At 47.0% G+C, this 27,951-nt stretch overlaps 1 protein-coding gene across 6 annotated transcripts in view; it reads left to right on the top strand.

The window, feature by feature from the left end:
* cep290 (centrosomal protein 290) overlaps positions 1-27,951 on the top strand; it is a 194,104-nt gene that overhangs the window by 89,135 nt on the left and 77,018 nt on the right. For all 6 annotated transcript variants that reach the window (XR_011936509.1, XM_072484934.1, XM_072484936.1 and 3 more), the window contains 8 exons: positions 2,943-3,107; positions 11,596-11,745; positions 12,372-12,487; positions 13,202-13,304; positions 15,519-15,749; positions 17,992-18,165; positions 19,378-19,489; positions 27,225-27,430. Coding sequence is in view for 5 of the 6 variants with exons in the window: in XM_072484934.1 (XP_072341035.1) it covers positions 2,943-3,107; positions 11,596-11,745; positions 12,372-12,487; positions 13,202-13,304; positions 15,519-15,749; positions 17,992-18,165; positions 19,378-19,489; positions 27,225-27,430 (1,257 nt within the window). In the remaining variant the exon portion in view is untranslated. The remainder of the gene's footprint in view (positions 1-2,942; positions 3,108-11,595; positions 11,746-12,371; positions 12,488-13,201; positions 13,305-15,518; positions 15,750-17,991; positions 18,166-19,377; positions 19,490-27,224; positions 27,431-27,951) is intronic.

Here is a 27,951-nt window from a genome sequence, read left to right as displayed (position 1 = left end):
CATTGATAAATCCAGAGTATAAAGCTAGCAACAGTGATTATGACCATGGTAGCTATCATGAATTGTCATAAAATTCCATCTGGTTCACTAATGTTCTTCAGGGAAGGAAATCTGCCATCTTTACCTGTTCTGACCTACATGTGACTCTAGACCACAGTCATGTGGTTGACTATTAACTGCCCTTAATGGCCCAGCAAGCCACTCAGTTCAAGAGCAACTAGGGATGGCTATGAAATGTAGACTTTGCCAGTGATACCCAGATGCCTTAAAAGAATTTTTAAAAAGCCACATTCCAGACTCCAGCTGCTTCTGGAGTAGATTGAAACATGATCCTGATTTCTACTGGTTACCAGATACTGCCTGACATAGTGCCTATCAATCATCATCTCTCACTTTCACATTTTCCATCCATCTTTCCTCTCTTTCTCTCCTAATTTTCTCACTCCATTTGTAGCACTCTGAATTCTGCAATCCAAAAACTTATTGAAGCATTTTGAGGCCTCTTTACCAACTTGAAACCTTCGATATACTAGCTAATTTGATTCATTTGGATGTGGATTGGCCCCATTCTTAAGTCTCGTGACTTTTCTGAATCATTTACTCCATCGGCACCATGCATCCTGCCTTTGGGAGTTGGCGTCTTAAGCCTGACCTTTGGAAATTGGTTTCCTTCTGTGCTTTATCAATCAGTCCACATGTGCTGGCTCTTTGAAAGAGTTATCCAATTAGTCCCACTGCCCTTTTCCCATAACCTTGCACATTTTTCTTGTGTAAATATTTATCCAATTCCTTTTGGAAAGTTACTTTTGAATCTGCTTCCATCACCCTTTTGGGCAATGCATTCCTGATCATTAACTCGCTGTATTTTTTTAAAAATTCCCTAGTGTCACCTTAGAATCTTTTGGCAGTTGTCATAAACCTGTGTGCAATACTTACTGATCTTTCTGACACTGGAAACTGTTTCTCCTTATTTACTCTATTAAAACCCTTCTTCATGAACACTTCCATCATAGCTCCTCTTCACCTTCCCTGCTGTCAGGAGACCAAACTCTCCTAGTTTCTCATTCTGATCAATCTTCTCTGCACCCAGGGCCATACGGTGGCACAGTGGTTAGCTCTGCTGCCTCACGGCGCCGGGGACCCGGGTTCGATCCCGGCCCTGGGCCATTGTCTGTGTGGAGTTTGCACATTCTGCCCGTGTCTGCGTGGATTTCACCCTCACAACCCAAAACGTTGTGCAGTGCAGGTAGATTGGCCATATCTTTTTATTAAAACAGTAAAAATATATACAAGGTACAAACACTAATTTTGTGTTCGAGAAACAGAGTATCCTCCCCTCCGATCCAATATACGGGGTGGGGGGTAGGATACTCTGATTATTAAAACAATTCACAACACAGTTGTGCAAAAAACAAACGGTACAAGCACTAAACTTTGCACTGGAGCGACCAGATCCCCTCGCCTCTGTATCAACAGAAGGGAAAGGAAGGGAGGTGGTGGGGATTGAGGGGGAAGGATGATGGTGGGGAGGGAGGGAGCCGGAGTGTTGGTGAAGGGGGGGCCCAATAGGGCACTGCCTGAACTATCTACGGAGGCAGAAAAACAAAAGAACTTCCAATTATGATGTGCCAGTTTTGGGAATGACCCCCAGAGGGAGTGATGGGCGACACAGTGTCAGTCACAAGTGAGCCCTGCACCCCACTGCAGAAAGCCTCATGTGCACCCTCCGCTCCCAACACTGGGCGGCTGACAGCCTTCGACAGTCACCCTCCGGGCCCGAATTCTCCACCACACTGAGCGTGGCAGGCGACACGGGCCCACCAACCAACCCAGGGCCTGCCTTGATCCTGCCACCGGGATCATCAATAGGCGGGATTAAATTGCCCCTTAATTGGAAAAGAAATAATTGGGTACTCTAAATTTATTTTTTAAAATACTTCTCTGCACCCATTCCAAGGCCTTGATAGTTCAGAATTGGCCAATATAGTCCAACTGGAGCCGAAGAAATTCAGCATAACTTTTTGCGTTTGTAATATGTTCCCTGTTTATAGAGCCAAGGATCCAAAATGCCGTAATAATCAATTCATCTTTTCATCGTTAGAGCTATGTGTACATACACTCCGTGTCTTGCTGTTCCTGTACTCACTATATAGTTGATATTGCTTCCACTCATTCTTCCTACCAAAATGAATGACTCCACATTTCACTGCATTAAATTTCATCTGCCATTTCACTAGTCTGTGTTCTTTGGAAGTTAATTGCTCGGTTCCTCACTGTTACCTATGTTTAATACCTGAAGCAGCTAGAAAGATTTCACCAAGTGTGTGTATGATCTTTGTGACAAGTGCATTGGCATGATGGACGAATGACTGCTGAGGGCTGTGCTATGGCTAGCATCAGTGTAAATGCAGGTAAATGGAGTTGAGATACTGATCTTCCATGATTTAATGGAATGGTGGAACAGGAGCTGAATAGCACACTCCTGTTGCTATGTTCCTAGTGTACTAGCTATACAGGGGCAATTCCAGTGGAACATGAATGCTGACATCATCCGAAAGATATATTCTCAGGGGTCAGGAAAAGCCTTTCAGAGATAACAAAAAATAAAGACATGGGGACTGGGAGATTCCGTTGGAAAACCTGGGCAAATGCAACCATCAGTTGCACATTCTTTATTTTTCTGTGAAACCTGGCCTCATTCTATTTTCAACCAAAGAAAAGTGTAGTCATAGAAATGTCAGTGAGTAACAGTTGGCAGATGGGTAACAATGTAAACCTGACCATTGATATATGTTGTGCATTGGCCTATGGAGCATTCCTAACTGAAAGCTTTTCCATTATATGCATGACAAAGCAACTCTGTCTTGTTAACCTGGTTAAAGGTTCAATGTGTGCAGATGTGCACTGACATGCTAATTAAGCTGCACTAAATGTTGTTTCAGGCAATCGACGCAAAGAATTCCGCAGATAAATTTAACAAAAATGGCCACTTCAAAGCTCAGGTAGACCAGCTGACAGGGAGAAATGAGGAACTTCGACATGAGCTTAAAGAGGCTCGCAAAGAGGCTGGCATTGCTGGCAATCAGCTGGCAGTAGCTACTGAAAAGGTTTGTATACTCAAAATCTGTGCTAGTGGGGCGTTTAACAACAATGTCTTGCAATTCATAACAGAATCAGGAATTATATATGAAATAAACCAATAAGGTCAAGAGTGAGAGGGTAGTAAAAGGAATTTCGCTAGAGACACCGTGGCTGAACTCCCAACTAGAAAGACCATGGATTCTGTAAACTAGATTGCATGTGATTGAAGTTATAAGCAGCACTGTTCTTGAAATCTCACATGAAATTCCTCTGAAGTCAGCCCTTCAGTTCAGCTCGACATAATGTTAATAAGCTATCTGGACAGAGAAAATGTTAGCAGGTTGTCAGGACAAAGAACATCAAATAATGGGCGCGATCTACCGGCCACACTGCACCCGAATAGCAACGCACTATGGCGCAATGTGGACAGTAAATGACGGGAGATCCCTCTCCCAGGATCTATCCAGTTCGCCACACCTCGCGGGATCTAACACGATCGTGTGAGACGTCGCAATGTAAAATCTGCCCATTGTGGGCAGGATCACTCTTTGGCAAATTTGCATATTTAGAGCTAGTCTCACTTTAATATGAAGTTTCCTGAGGTAACCGAGGCATTGGGAACTACCCCTTCACCTTGGAGACCTCGGGCTAGTGCCATTCAGTACTAGTTTCCACAAACGGGGACAAGACGGTATGGCACTCATGGAGTCTCCCAGGGGATTGGAGGCCGCCGCGTGCATGCTCTCGGTAGGGTGGTATTCTGGCACTACTGGTGCTACTTGGGCACCCTGGCAGTGCCAGATTGACAGTCTACAGTGCTACCTGGGTGCCAGCCTGGCAGTGCCATGGTACCCAGGTGGCACTGCCAGGGTTGTAGACTGGCACTGTCAATGTAACATATTGTTTGCACAGTGGTGATCGGGCCAAGGTGAGCCTTGCACAGGTGTGACGGACTGCGGGGAGCCCTGGGGACCTCCTTAGTTGGGGCTTGGGGGGTGTTCGGAGGTCTAGTCGCTAGCAGACATAGTTCCCATTTGGTTTGATCGCGCCCAATAACTTTATATATCATGTGAAGAAAGATCATTTATGTATAATTGTATTTCTGCAAATCTACGATCTCCACATGTACAAAAAGGTCCTTAACCCTATCTGACCTATATGTGGCTCTAGGCTCACAGGAATGTGATTGACTTTTAACTGGCACCAAAATAGCCTAGCAAGCCATTCAGTTGTATTCAAGAGGGTGTCTTGTCCCCAATTCTTCAAGGGCAATTGGATATAGGCACTAAATACTGGCATTACCCAAATCTCAAGAAGAAATAGACTCATTTAAATATTCCAAAGCCAAATTCACCCAGGAGTCAATGGCCACACCTGTAAGACTTCAACCGGGTGCTCATTAGTACCGATTTCATAGAATCATAGAATTTACAGTGCAGAAGGAGTCCATTGGGCTCATCGAGTCTGCACCGGCTCTTGGAAAGAGCACCCCACCCAAGGTCAACACCTCCACCCTATCCCCATAACCCAGTAACCAAACCCAACACTAAGGCCAATTTTGGACACTAAGGGCAATTTATCATAGCCAATCCACCTAACCTGCACATCTTTGGACATTTCCACAAGTGTGGACGAAACGTGATGTCCTCGAGGTGTATCGTAGACCAGTAGAGCCCCCCAGGTGGTCAGGGGCAGGGTAGTACCTGGGCACACTGGATGTGCCAACCTGGCACTGCCAAGTTGCAAGGCCGGCAGTGTCAATGTGCAGAGGGGGTGTGGAGATTAGTGCAGGCTTTCAAAATGGCGCACAATCTCTGAGGAGCTGGGCCTGCTGGCGAGTTCAGCTCCCCAGTACCGGAACAATTTCAAAGTGTGGTCTCGACCGAGGAGAAACAGCCCAAGGCCCAAAAAATGGCTAAATGCTGTTGAATAGTGGTTTCCATCTCGGTATTATAGTCGTCACGAAACACCCCGCCACAGTGGCAGTAGTACTAGAGAAGGATCAACAGCCTTTACCTCGAGGGACTTCCGGTTGCGGCGATGACTAGCTAAGCCGCACGTTTCGGCGGCTGCAGCTCCAACGGACCTTCGGGCTCTTTAAGAGCCCCAACTGGAAATTTTCGCGCGACGAAACCCGGTGTGGGGTGAGTGAATAGGGAGTTCCCCCCCCCCCCCCTCAACGAAAGAGGAAAATATCGGCGGCGGCGGCGGCTGCAGCGCGAGGAATCCTCAACGATAGGGACAGAAAGGGAGAAGACACAAGATGGCGGCGGAGAAAGCCCAGGCGGCATGGGGGCCCGAGCAAGATGAATTCTTGAGACGGTGTGTGGAGCTACTAAAGAGGGAGGTGCTGACCCCGATGCTACAGGCAATTGAGGGGCTCTAAGAGGCACAAAGGACCCAGGAGACAGAGCTCCGCGTGGTGGAGCAGAAGGTGATGGATTATGAGGACGAGATCCTGGGCCTGGCGGTCAAAACACAGACGCACGAGGCGCTCCACAAAAAGTGCATTGAAAGGATTGAGGCCCTAGAAAACAGAGCGCGAAGGAAGAACCTTTGGATACTGGGTCTCCCTGAGGGAGTGGTAGGAGCGGATTGCGGGGCTTATGTAAGCACGATGCTAAGCTCGTTGATGGGAGCTGAGGCCCCTGCGGGCCCCTTAGAGGTGGAGGGGGCACATCGGATCCCGGCGAGAAGACCAAAAGCGGGAGAACCACCTAGGGCGACAATCGTGCGATTTCACCGCCTTAAAGATAGAGAAGAGGTCCTGAGATGGGCTAAAAAAGTACGGAGTAGCAGATGGGAGAATGCAGTGGTACGGGTGTACCAGGATTGGAGTGCGGAGGTGGCGAGAAGGAGGGCGAGTTTTAACCGAGCCAAGGAGGTGTTACACAAAAAGGTGAAGTTCGGGATGCTGCAGCCGGCACGACTATGGCTCACGTACCAGGAGAGACATCACTATTTCGAAACGGCGGAAGAAGCATGCACCTTTATTAAAGAGGAGAAATTGGATCGGAACTGAAGGACTGATACTGTAGGGAATGTTATTGTCGATGTAAATAGAGAAGTAAATTGGGAAGGGGGGAGACACTAAGAAATGTGGGCGCCGGTGGGGGGGGGAAAGAAGGGACATAGGCGGAGAATGAGGAATGGGAGGGGGAGGGGAAAGGGAGCTGCGCCACAAGAGGCGGGTCAGATAAAGGGACGTTCCCGTGCCAGAAAGATAATGGCGGGAAGACAGGCGCAAGGCAGATGGGAGTTCCCCACACGGGGGGGTCAAGGAGGGAGCAGGAGTAGCCGGGGTCAGTTGAAGTCAGCTGACTTACGGAAGTAATATGGGGGGAGCAATCACGCTAGAAGGGGATCTAGCGTGGGGGGAGGGGGGGGATAACTGGGTTGCTGCTGCGGAAATCAAAAAGGAAATGGCTAAAGAGTGGGTGGACGGGGATGGAATGCGACGCCTGGGGAGCGAGTGGGAGCGCGGAGGCGGGATACGGGACTGGCCTAGAGATGGTGATGGCTAGTCGACACGGGAAGGGGGCAGGTAGCCCCCTAGTGAGGCTGATCACGTGGAACGTGAGAGGCCTGAATGGACCGATTAAAAGGGCCCGAGTGCTCGCGCACTTGAAAGGACTAAGGGCAGACGTGGCTATGCTCCAGGAGACGCACCTGAAGGTGGCGGACCAAGTTAGGTTAAGGAAAGGATGGGTGGGACAGGTGTTCCACTCAGGACTAGATGCAAAGAATAGAGGGGTGGCCATATTGGTGGGGAAACGGGTAGGATTTGAAGCAAGGAGCATTGTAGCAGATAGCGGAGGTAGATATGTAATGGTGAGTGGCAGGCTGGAGGGAATGGAGGTCGTGCTGGTTAATGTATATGCCCCGAATTGGGACGATGCGGGATTTATGAGACGGATGTTGGGTCGTATACCGGACCTGGAGGTAGGAAACTTGATATTGGGAGGGGACTTCAATACCGTGCTGGACCCAGGGTTAGATAGATCCAGATCGAAGACCGGAAGAAGGCCGGCAGCGGCCAAGGTGCTCAAGGGGTTTATGGACCAAATGGGGGGAGTGGATCCATGGCGATTTCTTAGACCGAGTGCCAGGGAGTTCTCCTTCTTCTCCCATGTCCATAAAGTGTACTCCCGGATAGATTTTTTTGTTTTGGGAAGGTCGTTGATCTCAAGGGTGGAAGAAGCTGAGTATTCAGCCATTGCGGTTTCGGACCATGCCCCACACTGGGTGGACCTGGAACTAGGAGAGGAAAGGGAGCAGCGAGCACTCTGGCGATTGGATGTGGGATTGATGGCGGATGAGGGAGTGTGTGGAAGAGTGCGGGGATGTATTGAGAGGTACCTGGAGGCCAATGACGACGGGGAGGTCCGAGTGGGAGTGGTATGGGAAGCACTAAAAGCGGTGGTCAGAGGAGAGCTGATCTCCATTAGGGCCCACAAAAGGAAAACAGAGGCCAAGGAAAGGGAAAGATTACTGGGGGAGATTTTAAGGGTGGACAGGGAATTTGCGGAGACCCCGGAGGAGGGACTGTACAGGGAGAGAAGACGACTCCAGACGGAGTTCGACCTTTTGACCACCAGAAGGGCGGAGGTGCTGTGGAGGAAGGCACAGGGGAGGAGGTATGAATATGGGGAAAAGGCTAGTCACCTGCTGGCCCATCAGCTGCGAAAGAGGACAGCGGCGAGGGAGATAGGGGGAATTAGAGACGAAAAGGGAGCTACGGTGCGGAGAGCAGGGAAGATAAACGAGGTGTTCAAGACCTTTTATGAAGGACTGTATAGGTCCCAACCCCCGGAGGGAGAGGAGGGGATGCGGCAGTTCCTGGATCAATTGAGGTTCCCAAGGGTGGAGGAGCAGGAGGTGGAAGGCCTGGGGGCACCGATTGGGGTGGACGAGGTTATTAAGGGGCTGGGGAATATGCAAGCAGGGAAGGCTCCGGGACCAGACGGGTTCCCGGTGGAATTTTATAGAAAGTACGTGGACTTGTTGGCCCCGCTGTTGGTGAGGACGTTTAATGAGGCCAGGGAAGGAGGGACTTTACCCCCGACAATGTCGGAGGCGACGATATCGCTAATTCTGAAGCGGGATAAAGATCCGTTGCAGTGTGGGTCCTATAGACCTATTTCATTATTGAATGTGGACGCCAAATTGCTAGCAAAGGTACTGGCATCGAGGATAGAGGACTGTGTCCGGGGGTGGTGCACGAAGACCAGACAGGGTTCGTAAAGGGGAGACAACTGAATGTCAACGTGCGACGACTATTAGGGGTGATAATGATGCCCCCAGTGGAGGGGGAGGCGGAGATAGTGGTGGCAATGGATGCAGAGAAGGCATTTGATAGGGTGGAGTGGGAGTACTTATGGGAGGTGCTAAGGAGATTTGGGTTCGGGAATGGGTTTATTAGCTGGGTCAAACTCCTTTATGGGGCCCCAACGGTAAGTGTGGTCACGGGTCGGCAAAGATCGGAGTATTTCCGACTATATAGGGGAACAAGACAGGGATGCCCGCTATCTCCATTGTTGTTCGCATTGGCAATTGAACCTCTGGCGTTGAGAGACTCCAGGAAATGGAGAGGGGTGATTAGAGGGGGAGAAGAACACCGAGTGTCGCTATACGCAGATGACCTACTGTTGTATGTGACGGACCCAGTGGGGGGGATGACAGAGGTCATGCAGATATTGAGGGAGTTCAGAGATTTCTCGGGATATAGGCTTAACATGGGGAAGAGTGAACTATTCGTGATACACCCTGGGGACCAGAGTAGAGAGATAGAAGGCCTGCCTCAAAGGAAAGTGGAAAGAAACTTCCGATACCTGGGGATTCAGATCACTAGGAGCTGGGGAACTTTACACAGACTTAATCTGACACGATTGGTAGAACAAATGGAGGAGGACTTCAAGAGGTGGGACATGCAGCCTCTGTCGTTGGCGGGCAGAGTGCAGGCAATTAAGATGATGGTCCTCCCGAGGTTCTTATTTGTATTTCAATGTCTCCCTATACTAATCACTAAGACGTATTTTAAAAAAAATAGACAGGAGCATCACGAGCTTCGTGTGGGCAGGGAAAGTCCCGAGGGTAAGGAGGGGGTTCCTACAAGGTAGCAGAGACAGAGGATGATTGGCGCTACCGAATTTGGGCGACTACTATTGGGCCGCCAATGTGGCGATGATTCGTAAATGGATGATGGAGGGAGAGGGAGCGGCGTGGAAAAGACTGGAGATAAAGTCCTGTAAAGGTACGAGCCTAAAGGCGCTGGTGACGGCGCCGCTACCGCTCTCACCAAAAAAGTTTACCACGAACCCAGTGGTGGCGGCAACATTGAATATATGGGGACAATGGAGGCGACAGAGAGGTGCGCGGGGAGCCCTGGTGGGGTCCCCAATCAGGAACAACCACAGGTTTGCCCCAGGAAGGATGGATGGAGGATTTCAGAGCTGGCACCATTTGGGAATTAGGAGGGTGGGAGATTTATTTATAGATGGGACGTTTGCGAGCTTGGGAGCATTGGAGGAAAAGTATAAGTTGCCCCGGGGAAACTTCCTTAGATATATGCAGGTGAGGGCATTCACAAGACAACAGGTGAGGGAATTTCCGCTGCTCCCGGCACAGGGGATCCAGGACAGAGTGCTTTTGGGGGTGTGGGTCGGGGAGGGCAAGGTGTCAGAGATATACCGAGAGATGAGGGAAGAGGGGGAGGAGCTGGTGGGCGAGTTAAAAGGAAAGTGGGAAGAAGAGCTAGGGGAGGAGATAGAGGAGGGTATGTGGGCTGATGCCCTAAGCAGGGTAAATTCCTCTTCCTCGTGCGCCAGGCTTAGCCTGATTCAATTCAAGGTGCTACATAGAGCACACATAACGGGAGAAAGATTGAGCAGGTTCTTTGGAGTGGAGGACAAGTGTGGGAGGTGCGGCGGAAGCCCGGCAAACCACGCACATATGTTTTGGTCGTGCCCGGCACTGGAGGGGTATTGGAAGGGAGTGACATGAGTGATCTCGAAGGTGGTGAAGGTCCGGGTCAAACCAGGCTGGGGGCTAGCTCTATTTGGAGTTGCAGATGAGCCGGGAGTGCAGGAGGCGAAAGAGGCCGACGTTGTGGCCCTTGCGTCCCTAGTAGCCCGGCGTAGGATTTTACTCATGTGGAAGGAAGCGAAACCCCCCGGACTGGAGGCCTGGATAAACGATATGGCGGGGTTCATAAAACTGGAGCAGATGAAGTTTGCGCTGAGAGGATCGGCTCAAGGGTTCACCAGGCGGTGGCAGCCATTCCTCGACTACCTAGGGGAACGTTAGAGGGAAGACAGATGACCAGCAGCAGCAACCCAGGTGGGGGGGGGGGGGGGGGGGGGGGTGGAAAGTTTTAGTTTATGTTAAATGATTAGTTTACCATGTTGATTAGCCATTTGTTCACTGTTAAATTTTCTTTTTTGTTATGTTTGATGTGTAAGGGGAAAAAATTGTGATCGAAAAACTTTCAATAAAATATATTAAAAAAAAAAAAACAGCCTTTACCTCCAACTAAAATGATAGTGCAGCTGGTAGACACACCAACCAGTATGCACACATGCCAGAGCCGAAAGGGATGCCTGCACCTCGTAGCGTCTACACAACACACCATCCACAACAAAAAAACGGGGTGAGCATGCTACACAATCACCTTCTTGCCGCAGGAGCATCCTCCTTCAGCCTCCAAGAGCTTCACAACTGCCCAAATAGAAAAAGAAGCAAAGGCATCGCCAAGCAGAGGAATACCATTTTTGCCCACCCGGTAAGAAACGATCAAGAGTAACAACAACCAAGGACCGCCAAACCATCCAGACCAACCAGGCATGATTTAACATCATACAGTGGAAGATATGGCTGAAACCGTACTCAAATCCAGCCCTACCTCCCAGCTAATTACAAGAACCAGAACCACCAAAGCATACAATTGTCCCGACAGAATGGCAAAATAGATGTTATAAAAGGTTATATAGCCTCAAAAACTACTGAACCGCTTAAGAGGAGATGGGGTTGCGAGAATGTTGTTAATACGGTAATAGCAATTATGCTGGAATAGTGTTAAAGTTGTAACAGTAAGGTAAATGCACTAGACTTCTAACAATGCAAGACATGAAGCAAACTAAAATAACTCTATACATGAGATGGTACAGTATTGTTCTCACAGTGATGTATTAAGGCAAATTACGCAGAGGTAGGGTGAGTCTAGAGATGGTCAGAGGTGTATAAAGTCCTAGGATGGAGTCAACGCATACCTGTGCCCTCTATTAATTTTATGTATATAGTTATGAGTTGTTAATAAAGACTACTGTGAATATACTCAAGACTACAAAACTTACTTCATGTCTGATGCTGGATTCTTCAACCACCACCTTCTCATGTACATTTGAGAATGGACAATATATATCAAACTTGTTCGTGATGCCCAAACCCCAAGAATGAATTTCCAAAACACAAAACCCTACTAAAACCTTCAATGAAGTGCCTTTCTGCTTTCTTTAGATTGCAAACCTTGAAAGTGATTTATCTCAATCACGTCAATCTGGATGTTGCAATGTTCAGTTTCAAACTCTTGCTCTGCCAGAAGGAATGGTGCCCTCTAGTATTGATGTCATCAACACTCTTAATGAATATTTAGTGCAGCTGCTACAGGTATGCAAACCTTTCCCATTGGAATTAATAGTCAATACTATGTTCTAACATTTATTCTGTCCTTACCGTTTACAATGTAAAGGCATGAATGTGCGTTTGTGATTAAATTTATCATCAATTTGAGATACGAAGAATGGTAGAAAATTATGTGAGTTCAAAGTTTGTTGTCAATGTCCATTTCTTCAAAGCAGAGCATGCCAATTTTTGGTACTATCTTTATTGTTTTACTTGATATCCCCCTTGGATATTTTTTGCAGAGGCCTTTGGCACATTCGTCTTGATCCAAAAGTTACCATACTGCATACAATTCAGTGTCTAACTTATCTTCTTCTGTCCTTTGAAAATAAATTATTTTCTGGGCAATCCCTGGTTGCTGCTGACGACCAGTAAAATGTTACGGTTAACTAGTTCAGCCTTTCATTTTTTGTTTTGTGTTTCCCCAAAACTGCTCAGTCGGGTAAAATACCTAGCCCAGGCTAAATACCCTCCAATGATAGAAATGTAACAGAAGTGCACCTGCCATGGTACCTGATCAATCGGAAAACATTTTAAAACAGGATTATTTCTTCCAACCCGTTCAACCATTTTGCCAGCGAAGTTGACTTTTTTTTTTACTGGTGGTTTAGGAAATCTCAAATAAGGAGAAAGAAGGAACAAAACTGCAAGAGGCGGCTGAAGATCACAAACGCAAATTTGCAGTAATTCGGCATCAACAAGGATTGCTGTATAAGGAATATCAAAGGTATCAAAACCCAAATTGTTTCTCAATGTACAGATCATTATCTAATTCTGAAATTGTGCTCAGCATGATTGATTGTTCTGAAAATCCTGTACAGTATTGGTTATTTTATTCTTTTAATTGAAATCAAGACATTAGAGTCCACCAATTAAGATACTGGTTTTGAAAACTGGAAATGAACCCCATTATTATCGCATAATATTGCTTTACCACCACGACTAAATTTCTGCTCATAGACTCGCAGTGACAATGGAGCCAAATGAATTCACTCCACTGTTATTTGTTCTGACATTACCTGACTGGGCCAGTAATCTGTATCCCTTTCTGAGGCGAATAACTCATGGCACTGTCTCTTCAGTGCTTCCTTAGTCTTTTCTGGCATCTTAGTTAGATACCGTTACATGGGAAAAATATGCACCTGGAAAGATGGTTTTCCCAGCAGATAGTCCTGACGACTCACCCGGGGTCTCTCTATGACGCCCTGAGAACCTCACTTTAATCGGCATGCTTAGCCTACTTTCAGTAGCCAAGGAGTAATAGCACTTGCCAAATTCTAGGCCTCTGAATTACGTAGGATGTGAAAGATAATTTATGCCAAGTTATTCTTTGCCTGAATAACCAATGGCTGCATTCACCACTTGAGAACAAAAGCAGGAGCAAACCACCCTGACGCTATTACTAACTTAAAAATACTAACTGTGATATTCTTATCTTCAGCGAAAGGGAATCCTGGCAGAAATATATTCAAAAAATTGAAGAAGAAAAGAAAAAACTTAATGATTTAAAGGAACAGGATCAAGTAAAAATTGAAGAATACAATGTAAGTGTTATACAAATTGCTAAAATAATCGTCTGACAGCACAGAAATTCAGTATTGCTGAAAAAATGCATTTTGTCTAAGCTTTTCATAATCACAAGAATACCAATATCGGGGAAACAGCAACTTTATACTTTGAGAAGAGTGTGCTGATTCATTGGCAAGTGGACTCTGATTGGTAGAGGCATTGCATTGAGAAGGCACCAGTAAATGGTGACTGACCACTAACTGCCAAGAATTGTTTGAAAATTTAAACAGGCAACTTGACTCTGATTGGTCAAGGCATTGCCCTGAGGAATGAACCAACGAATGGCTGTGACTTATTTTGTTTAGCTGAAACAGGGATATTGTGTGCACGTGTTCTTTCAATCTGCAAAAAACATGGCCCTGTGTATTAGTATATCTATGATGTGGAGATGCCGGCGATGGACTGGGGTGGGCACAGTAAGAAGTCTTACAACACCAGGTTAAAGTCCAACAGGTTTGTTTCGAATCACTACCTTTCCGAGTGCAGCTCCTTCATCAGGTGAGTGAAAAGGTGGGTTCCACAAATCCATATATAGACAAAGTCAATGATGCAAGATGATACTTTGAATGTCTTTGCAGATAATTAAGTCTTTACAGGTCCAGACAGAGTGACTGGAGAGAGAGATAATCACAGGTTAAAGAGGTGTCAATTGTCTCAAGCCAGGACAGTTGGTAGGATTTTGCAAGCCCAGGCCAGATGGTGGGAGGTTAATGCTTACCCGAAGATCAGACAATCGCCAGGCAGGAATGTTCCCTTCCAGTCAGGGAACGCTTCAGAAGTCAAGGGCATTTAGCCTTTGATCTTCGGGTAAGCGTTCTCCAAGGTAGCCTTCAGGACGCACGAGAACGCAGAATCGCTGAGCAGAAACTGATAGCCAAGTTCCGAACGTATAAAAACGGCCTCAACTGGGACCTTGGATTCATGTCTCATTTCATTCACCCCCACGCCATCTGGCTCAATACTCAAATTAATAAAGGTACTAAAGATACAGGTATTAAAAATATTCAAAAAGCCTGAGGAATGTTGGCTGTTCACTCAAGACAGTTAGAAATGAAAGGAAGTGATGCTTCAGTTTTGCAAGGGCTGGGTCAGACTCCATCAGGGATTCCATTTTAGGCTCTAAACTGCAGGAAAGATAGGCTATCCTTGGTACAGTTAAGATTCACCAGAGTCTTGCCGGTCCAAAAGGATTACATTATGAGGACAGGTTGCCTAAACTTGGCTTCTATTCTCTTGAAATTAGAAGATTGAGGTGTGTTTAAAATAGTTGAAGGATTTTGGGTGGGATTCTCTCCTAATTGGCGGGGCGGGCCGTACCGGCGCCGAGGAGTGGCGTGAACCACTCCGGAGCCCGAAAGGTGCAAAATCCTCCGCACCTCCAGGGGCTAGGCTGGCGCGGTGGGGTTGGCACCGAAGGGCCTCCGCTGGCCGGCGCGAGTTGGCGCATGTGCGGGAGTGCCAACGTGTGCTGGCGTCATCCCAGCGCATGCGCAGTGGGTTTTTTCTCCACGCCAGACATGGCGGACCGTTACACCATGCCCCCCCCCCCCAATGACCAGATCCCCCCCCCCCCCCCGAGGACTCCGCAGGCTGCCCACAGAGCTAGGTCCCGCCGGTATCGACCTGGGCTAATTTACGTTGGCGGGTCCGGCCGAAAGCGGGCAGCCACTCGGCCCATCGCGGGGCGGAGAATCGCCGGGGGGGGGGGGGGGGGGGTGGCGGGGACGTTTGCAACGGCCCCCCCGACCGTCGGGCGCGATTCCTGCCCCCCGCTGAAAAACCGACGCCGGAGAATCCCGCCCTTTATATGTTGATGCAGAGAAACTATTTTTGTCTGTTGTGGGAAACCAAAACACATGTCCTTCAAATTAAAACTAGGCAGTCAAGGAGTGATATCAGGATATAGATCACCACACCACGAGGAAATTTGAAAATTGTTTAACAGATCAATCCCAAGTATATTAGTGTGGAAATTAATGTTTTTCAGGCTCCACACAAGCATCTGCCATAAAATAACTGGCAGAAAGCCCAACATCAGGGGCACCTCAGACTGTAGCATTCTGAGACAGAATAAGTGTCTTGTGCCCTGGGCACACCTGAACTTTTAAGCAATCTGTTTCTGTTTCTATCACTAGGAAATTATGAACCAAATTGTGTGACTTTGTAACTTTTCTCCACTTCTAAATTAGCAACTGCTGGAAACACTTCAAATGGATCCTGATGAAATCAAGAAAAAGCTTGCTGGGATTACTAGCAAATTAACTGTGCTGCGGGTTAATGAAAGTTCCTTAACGAGGCGCTACACAACCCTGCTGGAAATGGAACAGCACCTAAGGAAAGAAAATAACAAACTCAAGAATGAAATAATAGCCATGGAGACAGCTGTTGGTGAAAGAATTGGATACCTGCAGAGATTCAAGGCAAGGACCAATTAAAGGCAGAAGGGAAATAAGGTGGAAGCTGGTTCCTTGGATTTTTCTCTAATGTAAATATGTAGGTTTTTGCAGTTGGTGATCAGAGCACAAACCTAGTTTTACAAATTCAGGTCTGCCACCGATATCTTCTCAGGTGCTGTGGCATTATTCGCTTTTTATAATTGGTTGGAGTGTTTTATTCACACTGCCCTATATCTACTTACGCACCATTCTTACATGGGCATGTAACACTGCTATCTTCTGAACCTAATATTCCTGTTTTTCACACCTGAGTTTCTTCAGTTTTTCCAAGTTGGACCCAACAAACATGATGAGACAAGGGAAGATGAATTTTAATTTGCTTTATTTTGTATTGCAAGCCTACAGTAATTATCAAACTCACTTCATTCATTTGGTGCAACTTCTCCTTACATTATAGTACAAATAAGGAATGCCATGGTTTCCCACATCATTGAGTCACCTTACTTGAGTTAAATAAGAGGACTCCCTCCTGGATTTTGGTTAAAGACCTCACAGCCTCCCCCTTTGAAAAAGAAAACAGGCTGACTGCCTGTATCTGCAGTCTATCTACCTTTATTCAATCACAGAGCGATCAAGACAATTTGTTAAATGTTTTCCAATTGCTGAGGAAAGCTAGTGAATTGCTTATTATTGACACTGTCAAGAAAAATCATCAAAGAAAACTCATTAACATACAAACTACCTATCGCTTCAGAGACTCTTTATTTACTTGCAGAAAAAAAAAGAGTAAAGATAACCAAAATCGTTATGTGGAAAAATGTTTGAAAGACATAACATCCGCAGAACTCTGTTCTAGTTGCCCAGTTTGAAGATTGCGTTCATCTCAGAAGAGTGGGATCTGTTAGACTCTACAATATAATATGCAAATTAGTGAAAACATTCCACAAGACCATAGGACATAGGAACAGAAGTAGGCCACTTGGCCCATCACGTCTGCTCCACCATTCATTGAGATCATGACTGATCTGAAATTATAATCCTAAGCACCACTTTCCTGCTTTATGCCCATTACATTTGATTCTTTTACTGATTAAAAATCTGGCCATCTCAGCCTTGACCATACTTGATGACCCAGATCCACAGCCTTCTGAGGTAAAGAATTCCACAGATTCACTCTGAGAAGAAATTCCTCCTCATCTTTGACTTAAATGGGCGACCCCTTATGCCCTCTGGTCCTGGACTCTCCCACAAGAGGAAAGAACCTCTCAGCATCCACCCTATCAAGTACTGAAATAATGATATTAAGCAGAGCCTTCTTTATAGCTTATTAATTGTCAACTTCACTTTGGATCTTTGATGTACGACCATAAGATATAGGAGCAGAATTAGGCCATTCAGCCCATTGAGTCTGCTGCGCCATTCAATCATGGCTGATTTTCCTGCCTTCTCCCCATATCCCCTGATCCCGTCATTAATCAAGAACCTATCTATCTCTGTCTTAAAGACACAGTGATTTGGCCTCCACAGCCTTCTGCAGCAAAATGTTCCACAGATTCACCACCCTCTGGCTGAAGAAATTCTCCTCATCACAGTTTTAAAGGATCATCCCTTCAGTCTGAGGCTGTGCCCTCGGGTTCTTGTTTTTCCTACTAGTGGAAACATCCTCTTCACCTCCACTCTATCTAGGCCTCTCAGTATCCTGTAAGTTTCAATAAGATCCCCCCTCATCCTTCTAAACTCCAACGAGTACAGTCACAGAGTCCTCAACCGCTCCTCATACGACAAGCTCTCATTCCAGGGATCATTCTTGTGAACCTCCTCTAGATCCTTTCCAAGGCCAGCACATCCTTCCTTAGATACGGTGCCCAAAACTGCTCTCAATGCTCCAAATGGGGTCTGACCAGAGCCTTATACAGCCTCAGAAGTACATCCCTGCTCTTGTGTTCTAGCCCTCTCGACATGAATGCTAACATTGTATTTGCCTTCCTCACTGCCGACTGAACCTGTACCTTAACCTTAAGAGAATCTTGAACTAGGCTCTTAAGTCCCTTTATGCTTCTGATTTCCTCAGTGTTTTCCCATTTAGAAGATCGTCTATGCCTCCATTCCTCCTACCAAACTGCATAACCCCACACTTTTCCACCTTGTATTCCATCTGCCTCTTCTTTGCCCACTCTCCTAAGCACTGAGAAAATTGTAGTCTCTCACTTTGTTTCGTGCTATAACATTTGTGGTATTTATCTGTTTATTTTCCATCTATTTTTAGGACATGGCTAGTTTTAAAATTGCTGCATTACAAAAAGCTTTGGATGAAAGTGTACCTACATCTGATCTGGAACGAGCTAACAAGCAATATAATGAACTCACAGCTAAGTATAGGGATCTGCTGCAGAAAGACAACCTGTTAGTCCAGAAAACCACGAGTCTGGAACATTTGGAGGTAGACAAATAACTACAATTTTTAATTTGTTTTTTTATAACTTGAGGTAAATTATTTTCACTTTTATTGAGGGATTCCTCAAGCATGAAAGATTCCGCACCTTTGGGGTGGCCCGACGCCAGAGTGGTTCCTGCCACTCCACTGCGCCATTTCTGCCGCCCTGTCAATTCCCGGAGAATCACGCCCATGTCTTGAAAACATACCTTTTAGGGCACTGGATCATTCCATCAATCTTTATGTGGAAAGAAGTCTGAGTTGCTTTTAAAATTATTGCAACTAATGGAAAACGTCTGTGTTTGGGAAGCAATTTTTCAGAAAATAATGTTTTCATCCAATTGGGTAAATTGTTGTTTTAAAGAAAATCTTGGCAGGCAGCATATAGCCCACCTGATTTTCTTTCCATTAATTTAAGTGACTGTTCCCAGTGTGCAATGCCCGCCGTCTAATTTTCCTCTTTGCATTCGCAGGTAACTAGAGTATTGTATTCAGTTCCGGTCACTGCACTTTAGAAAAGATGCAAGGGAGTGCAGAGAAGGTTTACTGGAATGGTTTCAGTGATGGCGGAGTTTAGCTACAAGGTTAGGTTGGTGAAGCTGGGGTTGTTCTCCTTGGAGTAAAGGAGAGTGAGGAGAGATTTGATAGAGGTGCACAAGATTATGCCAGGTTTAGATAAGGTAGACAAAGGCAAAGAAAAGCTGTTCGCATTAGCTGATGGGACAAGAAGTAGTGACCCAGTTAAGGTTCTAGGCAAGAATTGCAGGGCATACGTGTGGCAGGACATATTTATTCAGCGAGTGGTAATGACCTGGAACCCGCCGCTCTCAAGTGTGGTAGAATCGAAGACAATGAATGATCCCAAAGCAAATTGGAAAGGCACTTGAGGAAAATAAAGTTGCAGGTTAGAACAGGGGAATGGGACTGACTGGATTGCTGTACGGAGAGCTGGGCATCGACTCAGTAGAGGGAATGGTCTCCTTCAGTGCCATAATTACTCTGTGATTCTAAAAAAGCACCTCAATATTGAATAAAATTTCCAAAACCCATCACTGTTCACAACAGACTATGAAGAAAATGGAAAGCTGTTTCCAGTTTGTTTCTGGACATGCATGTAACTGTTACCTGAACAATGAACAGGGAGATGATAGCAATAATGAGGTCTGTAAAATAAACAAAAGGCAAGTTTAATATGCCAACAGCATGTTTTTCTTTAAGGGTGAAAATACAGTATTACATGAGCAGATTACTGGCTTAAACAAGGAACTGGAAATTACAAAGGAAAAGCTGCACACATTGGAACAAGCCTGGGAACAAATGGATAAACTAGGTAAATGGCATTTGACTGTGACAGACCTAAATTATTATTTTTTTTATTTTAAAAAAAATATATTTTATTGAAAATTTTTGGTCAACCAACACAGTACATTGTGCATCCTTTACACAATATTATAACAACACAAATAACAATGACCTATTTTATAAACAGAAAATGAATAAATAATAAATAACAAAAATGAAAACTAACCCTAATTGGCAACTGCCTTATCACAAGTAACACTCTCCAAAAATATAATTTAACAGTCCAATATATAATTATCTGTAGCAACGACCTATACATATTATACAGTATATATTAACAACCCTGAGAGTCCTTCTGGTTCCTCCTCCCCCCCCCCCCCCCCCCCCCCGATCCTGGGCTGCTGCTGCTGCCTTCTTTTTTCCATTCCATCTATCTTTCTGCGAGGTATTCGACGAACGGTTGCCACCGCCTGGTGAACCCTTGAGCCGACCCCCTTAGGACGAACTTAATCCGCTCTAGCTTTATAAACCCTGCCATGTCATTTATCCAGGTCTCCACCCCCGGGGGCTTGGCTTCTTTCCACATTAGCAATATCCTACGCCGGGCTACTAGGGACGCAAAGGCAAAACATCGGCCTCTCTCGCCTCCTGCACTCCCGGCTCTTGTGCAACCCCAAATATAGCCAACCCCCAGCTTGGTTCGACCCGGACCCCCATTACTTTTGAAAGCACCTTTGTCACCCCCATCCAAAACCCCTGTAGTGCCGGGCATGACCAAAACATATGGGTATGATTCGCTGGGCTTCTCGAGCACCTCGCACACCTATCCTCCACCCCAAAAAATTTACTGAGCCGTGCTCCAGTCATATGCGCCCTGTGTAATACCTTAAACTGAATCAGGCTTAGCCTGGCACACGAGGACGACGAGTTTACCCTGCTTAGGGCATCTGCCCACAGCCCCTCCTCGATCTCCTCCCCCAGCTCTTCTTCCCATTTCCCTTTTAGTTCATCTACCATCGTCTCCCCTTCGTCCCTCATTTCCCTCTATATATCTGACACCTTACCATCCCCCACCCATGTCTTTGAGATCACTCTATCCTGCACCTCCTGCGTCGGGAGCTGCGGGAATTCCCTCACCTGTTGCCTTGCAAAAGCCCTCAGTTGCATATACCTGAATGCATTCCCTTGGGGCAACCCATATTTCTCGGTCAGCGCTCCCAGACTCGCGAACTTCCCATCCACAAACAGATCTTTCAGTTGCGTTATTCCTGCTCTTTGCCACATTCTATATCCCCCATCCATTCCCCCCGGGGCAAACATATGGTTGTTTCTTATCGGGGACCCCCCCAAGGCTCCAGTCTTTCCCCTATGCCGTCTCCACTGTACCCAAATCTTCAGTGTAGCCACCACCACCGGGCTTGTGGTGTAGTTCCTCGGTGAGAACGGCAATGGGGCTGTCACCATAGCCTGTAGGCTAGTCCCCCTACAGGACGCCCTCTCTAATCTCTTCCACGCCGCTCCCTCCTCCTCTCCCATCCACTTACTCACCATTGAAATATTAGCGGCCCAATAATACTCGCTTAGGCTCGGTAGTGCCAGCCCCCCCTATCCCTGCTACGCTGTAAGAATCCCTTCCTCACTCTCGGGGTCTTCCCGGCCCACACAAAACCCATGATGCTCTTTTCGATCCTTTTAAAAAAAGCCTTCGTGATCACCACCGGGAGGCACTGAAACACAAAGAGGAATCTCGGGAGGACCACCATCTTAACCGCCTGCACCCTCCCTGCCAGTGACAGGGATACCATATCCCATCTCTTGAAATCCTCCTCCATTTGTTCCACCAACCGCGTTAAATTTAACCTATGCAATGTGCCCCAATTCTTGGCTATCTGGATCCCCAGGTAACGAAAGTCCCTTGTTACCTTCCTCAACGGTAGTTCCTCTATTTCCCTACTCTGCTCCCCTGGATGCACCACAAACAACTCACTTTTCCCCATGTTCAATTTATACCCTGAAAAATCCCCAAACTCCCCAAGTATCCGCATTATTTCTGGCATCCCCTCCGCCGGGTCTGCCACATATAGTAACAAATCGTCCGCATACAAAGATACCCGGTGTTCTTCTCCTCCTCTAAGTACTCCCCTCCACTTCTTGGAACCCCTCAACGCTATCGCCAGGGGCTCAATCGCCAGTGCAAACAATAATGGGGACAGAGGGCATCCCTGCCTTGTCCCTCTATGGAGCCGAAAATATGCAGATCCCCGTCCATTCGTGACCACGCTCGCCATCGGGGCCCTATACAACAGCTGCACCCATCTAACATACCCCTCTCCAAAACCAAATCTCCTCAACACCTCCCACAAATAATCCCACTCCACTCTATCAAATGCTTTCTCGGCATCCATCGCCACTACTATCTCCGTTTCCCCCTCTGGTGGGGACATCATCATTACCCCTAACAGCCTCCGTATATTCGTGTTCAGCTGTCTCCCCTTCACAAACCCAGTTTGGTCCTCGTGGACCACCCCCGGGACACATTCCTCTATTCTCATTGCCATTACCTTGGCCAGGATCTTGGCATCTACATTTAGGAGGGAAATAGGTCTATAAGACCCGCATTGTAGCGGGTCCTTTTCCTTCTTTAAGAGAAGCGATATCGTTGCTTCAGACATAGTCGGGGGCAGTTGTCCCCTTTCCTTTGCCTCATTAAAGGTCCTCGTCAATACCGGGACGAGCAAGTCCACATATTTTCTATAGAATTCGACTGGGAATCCATCCGGTCCCGGGGCCTTTCCCGCCTGCATGCTCCTAATTCCTTTCACCACTTCTTCTACCTCGATCTGTGCTCCCAGTCCCACCCTTTCCTGCTCTTCCACCTTGGGAAATTCCAGCCGATCCAAAAAGCCCATCATTCTCTCCCTCCCATCCGGGGGTTGAGCTTCATATAATTTTTTATAAAATGTCTTGAACACTCCATTCACTCTCTCCGCTCCCCGCTCCATCTCTCCTTCCTCATCCCTCACTCCCCCTATTTCCCTCGCTGCTCCCTTTTCCTCAATTGGTGTGCCAGCAACCTGCTCGCCTTCTCCCCATATTCGTACTGTACACCCTGTGCCTTCCTCCATTGTGCCTCTGCAGTACCCGTAGTCAGCAAGTCAAATTCTACATGTAGCCTTTGCCTTTCCCTGTACAGTCCCTCCTCCGGTGCTTCCGCATATTGTCTGTCCACCCTCAAAAGTTCTTGCAGCAACCGCTCCCGTTCCTTACTCTCCTGCTTCCCTTTATGTGCCCTTATTGATATCAGCTCCCCTCTAACCACCGCCTTCAGCGCCTCCCAGACCACTCCCACCTGGACCTCCCCATTATCATTGAGTTCCAAGTACTTTTCAATGCACCCCCTCACCCTTAGACACACCCCCTCATCTGCCATTAGTCCCATGTCCATTCTCCAGGATGGGCGCCCTCCTGTTTCCGCCCCTATCTCCAAGTCTACCCAGTGTGGAGCGTGATCCGAAATGGCTATAGCTGTATACTCCGTTCCCCTCACCTTCGGGATCAACGCCCTTCCCAGCACAAAAAAGTCTATTCGCGAGTAGACTTTATGGACATAGGAGAAAAATGAGAACTCCTTACTCCTAGGTCTGCTAAATCTCCACGGGTCTACACCTCCCATCTGCTCCAAAAAATCTTTTAAGTACCTTGGCTGCTGCCGGCCTCCTTCCAGTCCTGGACTTCGACCTATCCAGCCCTGGTTCCAACACCGTATTAAAATCTCCCCCCATTATCAGCTTTCCCATCTCTAGGTCCGGAATGCGTCCTAGCATCCGCCTCATAAAATTGGCATCATCCCAGTTCGGGGCATATACGTTTACCAAAACCACCGTCTCCCCCTGTAGTTTGCCACTCACCATCACGTATCTGCCCCCGTTATCCGCCACTATGGTCTTTGCCTCGAACATTACCCGCTTCCCCACTAATATAGCCACCCCACTGTTTTTCGCATCTAGCCCCGAATGGAACACCTGCCCCACCCATCCTTTGCGTAGCCTAACCTGGTCTATCAGTTTCAGGTGCGTTTCCTGTAACATAACCACATCTGCCTTAAGTTTCTTAAGGTGTGCGAGTACCCGTGCCCTCTTTATCGGCCCGTTCAGCCCTCTCACGTTCCACGTGATCAGCCGGGTTGGGGGGCTTCCTACCCCCCCCCCCCTTGTCGATTAGCCATCCCCTTTTTCCAGCTCCTCACCTGGTTCCCACGCAGCTGTATCTCCCCCAGGCGGTGCCCCCCCACCCATTCCCTCCCATACCAGCTCTCCCCTCTCCCCAGCAGCAGCAACCCAGTAATTCCCCCCCCCGCTAGATCCCCCGCTAGCGTAATTACTCCCCCCATGTTGCTCCCAGAAGTCAGCAAACTCTGGCCGACCTCGGCTTCCCCCGTGACCTCGGCTCGCACCGTGCGATGCCCCCTCCTTCCTGCTTCTCTATTCCCGCCATGATTATCATAGCGCGGGAACCAAGCCCGCGCTTCTCCCTTGGCCCCGCCCCCAATGGCCAACGCCCCATCTCCTCCACCTCCCCTCCTCCCCCATCACCACCTGTGGAAGAGAGAAAAGTTACCACATCGCAGGATTAGTACATAAAACTCCTCTTTCCCCCCTTTTTAACCCCCCTCTTCGCCCCCCACATTCGCCCCACCACTTTGTTCAAACGTTCTTTTTAATAACCCGCTCATTCCAGTTTTTCTTCCACAATAAAAGTCCACGCTTCATCCGCCGTCTCAAAGTAGTGGTGCCTTCCTCGATATGTGACCCACAGTCTTGCCGGTTGCAGCATTCCAAATTTTATCTTTTTATGAAGCACCGCCTTGGCCCGATTAAAGCTCGCCCTCCTTCTCGCCACCTCCGCACTCCAGTCTTGATAAACGCGGATCACCGCGTTCTCCCATTTACTGCTCCGAGTTTTCTTTGCCCATCTAAGGACCATTTCTCTATCCTTAAAACGGAGGAATCTCACCACTATGGCTCTGGGAATTTCTCCTGCTCTCGGTCCTCGCGCCATCACTCGGTATGCTCCCTCCACCTCCAACGGACCCGCCGGGGCCTCCGCTCCCATTAACGAATGCAGCATCGTGCTCACATATGCCCCGAAGTCCGCTCCCTCCACACCTTCAGGAAGACCAAGAATCCTCAGGTTGTTCCTCCTTGCATTGTTCTCCAGTGCCTCCAACCTTTCCACACATCGTTTCTGATGTGCCTCATGCATCTCCGTCTTCACCACCAGGCCCTGTATGTCGTCCTCATTCTCGGCTGCCTTTGCCTTCACGACCCGAAGCTCCCGCTCCTGGGTCTTTTGTTCCTCCTTTAGCCCTTCGATCGCCTGTAGTATCGGGGCCAACAGCTCTTTCTTCATTTCCTTTTTGAGCTCTTCCACACAGCATTTCAAGAACTCTTGTTGTTCAGGGTCCCATGTTAAACTGCCACCTTCCGACGCCATCTTGGTTTTTGCTTGCCTTCCTTGCCGCTGTTCTAAAGGATCCACTGCAATCCGGCCACTTTCTCCTTTTTTCATCCGTATCCAGGGGGGATTCCCTTCTGGTTTACCGCACAGTGTTTTTAGCCGTCAAAATTGCCGTTGGGGGTCCTATCAAGAGCCCAAAAGTCTGTTTCACCGGGAGCAGCCGAAACGTGCGACTCAGCTGGTCATCGCCGCACCCGGAAGTCGGTCGACCTAAATTATTTTAAACACTTGAATAAATATCTGTACTGTTAGTGCATTATGTATCTCCTATTTAATCTGATGTCTTTTGTTTAATAGTTTATGTTGCTGCAAGACACCCCCCAAGAAAACGGGCTGAGCGTGGAAATATCATGATTCCTCTGCCTGCCTTGAAGCTGAAAATCCAAACCATGGTTGTACTGCATAGCCCAACCAATGATGGAAAGGGTAGACATTGGCTAGAGGCATGAATTGATCACACTGCTCTGTCCTGGGTGATACTGAGCTTCTTGAGTCTTGCTTTGGCTGCATTTCCATCAGACATATTAAACTCAACAGTGATCCTCATAATGTTGCTCGGGCCTTGATGATGATTGTGCCAATGAATATCAAGCAGAAATGGCTTTCACTTGACTGAGATTTTTTTTAAAATTAATTTATGACAAATGATGGCCAGGGAGAAAAAAAACACTAGTCCTTCCAGCTTGTGTCATATAATTGTGATATCTTGAGTATTATATTACCTACACTCCCTATTCCATCCATTAACTATGTAATCTCCGGTGGCGCAGTGGTTAGCATTGCTTCCTCAGGGTGCCGAGGTCCCAAGTTCGATCCCGGCTCTGGGTCACTGGCCTTGTGGAGTTTGCACATTCTCCCCGTGTTTGTGTGGGTTTCGCCCCCACAGCCCAAAGATGTGCAGGCTAGGTGTATTGGCCACGCTAAATTGCCCCTTAATTGGAGAAAATGAATTGGGTACTCCAAATTTATTTTTTTTAAACAATGTAATTTCCTGCAAGAGGTGAATAACCAAAAGAGGATCCAGGCCGATTAGGCAGACAGAAAGTTGGGAAATTCTTTCCCAGGTCCCTGACATGATCAAAACTATTCAGGGAACCAGTGATAGCCATTAGTTGTCAATTATGTGGCATAAATGTTACTTGTCAGCTCAAGTCTGCGTTTTACAAGGATCTGTTGTCGGCTGGTATAAGCTACTTCATCGCAAGCAGAGCTGAACATTGTGGAATCTTCAGCTCTTGCATTCATGGATGTTATGTGACCTGGATCTCAATGGGGAATGTGAAGTGAGTTTTGGTGAGTGGTTTACTGGGAAGCAAACGTTGCTTGATGGCACTATTGATGACATCCTGAAATTGAAATGGCACTCGGAGATAATAAACTTGCAAGGCCAAATGGACCGATCAGGGAATGGGGCTGATTGCACTGATGTGTGAGGAGCTAGCATGGAGTCATGGAGCCTCCTGTTACTTGCTAATTCAATACCATCATTCTTTCCTAAAAGAAGTAGAACATTACAGGATTTTGCTCTGATCCATTGATTGCAATTCACTTTTTTGCAGTTGGTATGAACTTGCAAGTACTCAATGGTGTCCATGTGTTCAGGATAGACAGCACTTGCAGTTTTTCCCATCTGGGGGAAGTTTATAAACCTAACATAGGAAGTAAGAGATTATTCCACTCCTTCAGCCTGCTCTGCCATTTAACAAGATCAGAGCTGATCTTCTATCTCGGCGCCAATTTCTCACACTATCCCCATATCCCTTGATATCTAGAAATCTATCGATCTCTGTCTTGAATATACTTCACGACTGAGCCTCCATAATCCTTTTCATCTCCGTCTTAGCTGGCCTATCTCTTATTCTGAGTCTGCGTCTGGAGATTGGGCATTAGATTTATGGGCCAAAGGCAGGTATGTGGAGCTAGGTCACAGATCAGCCATTATTTTATTAAATGGCAGGACAGGATCAAGAGGCTGAATGGCCTACTCCTTTTCCTATGAATAGAAACAATGGCAGCATTACAGGGAAAAGGCAGGAGAATGGCACCAAGTCAAAATGCTCTTTCGGAGCGCCAGTGCAGACATGACTGGCCGAATGGCCTCCTTCTGCACTGTAACAATTCTGTGATTCTGTGTCCCTGGTTCTAGACCCCTCAGCCAGGGGAAACGTCCTTCCTGCATCTGCCCTGTTTAGCCCTGTAAAGATTTTGTGTATTTTAATAAGACTTAAGTGTTCGGCTTATTTTAGGAGGTCCCACTGCCATGGATAAAGAAACAAAAGCAATTACCAATAGTGAAATTGTGTCTATCTCCAAGAAGATTACCATGCTTGAAATGAAGGAACTAAATGAACGGCAAAGAGCAGAACACGCTCTGAAGATGTACGAACATGTGCGAAACACGCTCAAACAAATGGAAGAACGAAATTCTGAACTAGAAACAAAGTTCTCCGAAGTATGTTGCTCTTGTTTTGATATATGTGTTTGTGTGTATAAAAAGAAATTCTAATGGTCTTGTTAGCATTCTGGTTCAACATTGTAACAAATACAGAGACTATCGCAGTGTGCGAGAATAGATTCCGTCATTGCAGGTACAATTGGCTGAAAGGTTTTCCTGTTTTGTAAAATCTTATGATTGCTCACAGATATTCTTTTTAAATGTGTTGGTTTTAACAAATTTTAAAATTAGCTGACTATCTAATAGGCAATTGCTTGCTGTTTCCTAACAGATTAGCAACAGACTTGTTGATTCGTAGATTCTGAAAGTGTTGCTAAATTTATTCTGGGGTTGTTCCCATTTGCTAATTTGTAGATTTTCTTACCTGAACATTTTTGTTCTTTATCATGGGATGTGAACATTGGTGGCAATTAGTTGCCCATCCCTAATTGTCGGTGAAATGAGTGACTTGCTCAGCCAGTTCAGGGGGCAGTTAAGAGTTAACCACATTGCTGTAGGTCAGACCAGATACGGATGGC

Source organism: Scyliorhinus torazame, chromosome 19 (assembly GCF_047496885.1).
Source record: "Scyliorhinus torazame isolate Kashiwa2021f chromosome 19, sScyTor2.1, whole genome shotgun sequence".
Lineage (NCBI taxonomy): Eukaryota > Metazoa > Chordata > Chondrichthyes > Carcharhiniformes > Scyliorhinidae > Scyliorhinus > Scyliorhinus torazame.
The sequence above is the reverse complement of the archived record's forward strand: the minus strand, read 5'-3'. Positions and strand labels throughout refer to the sequence as shown.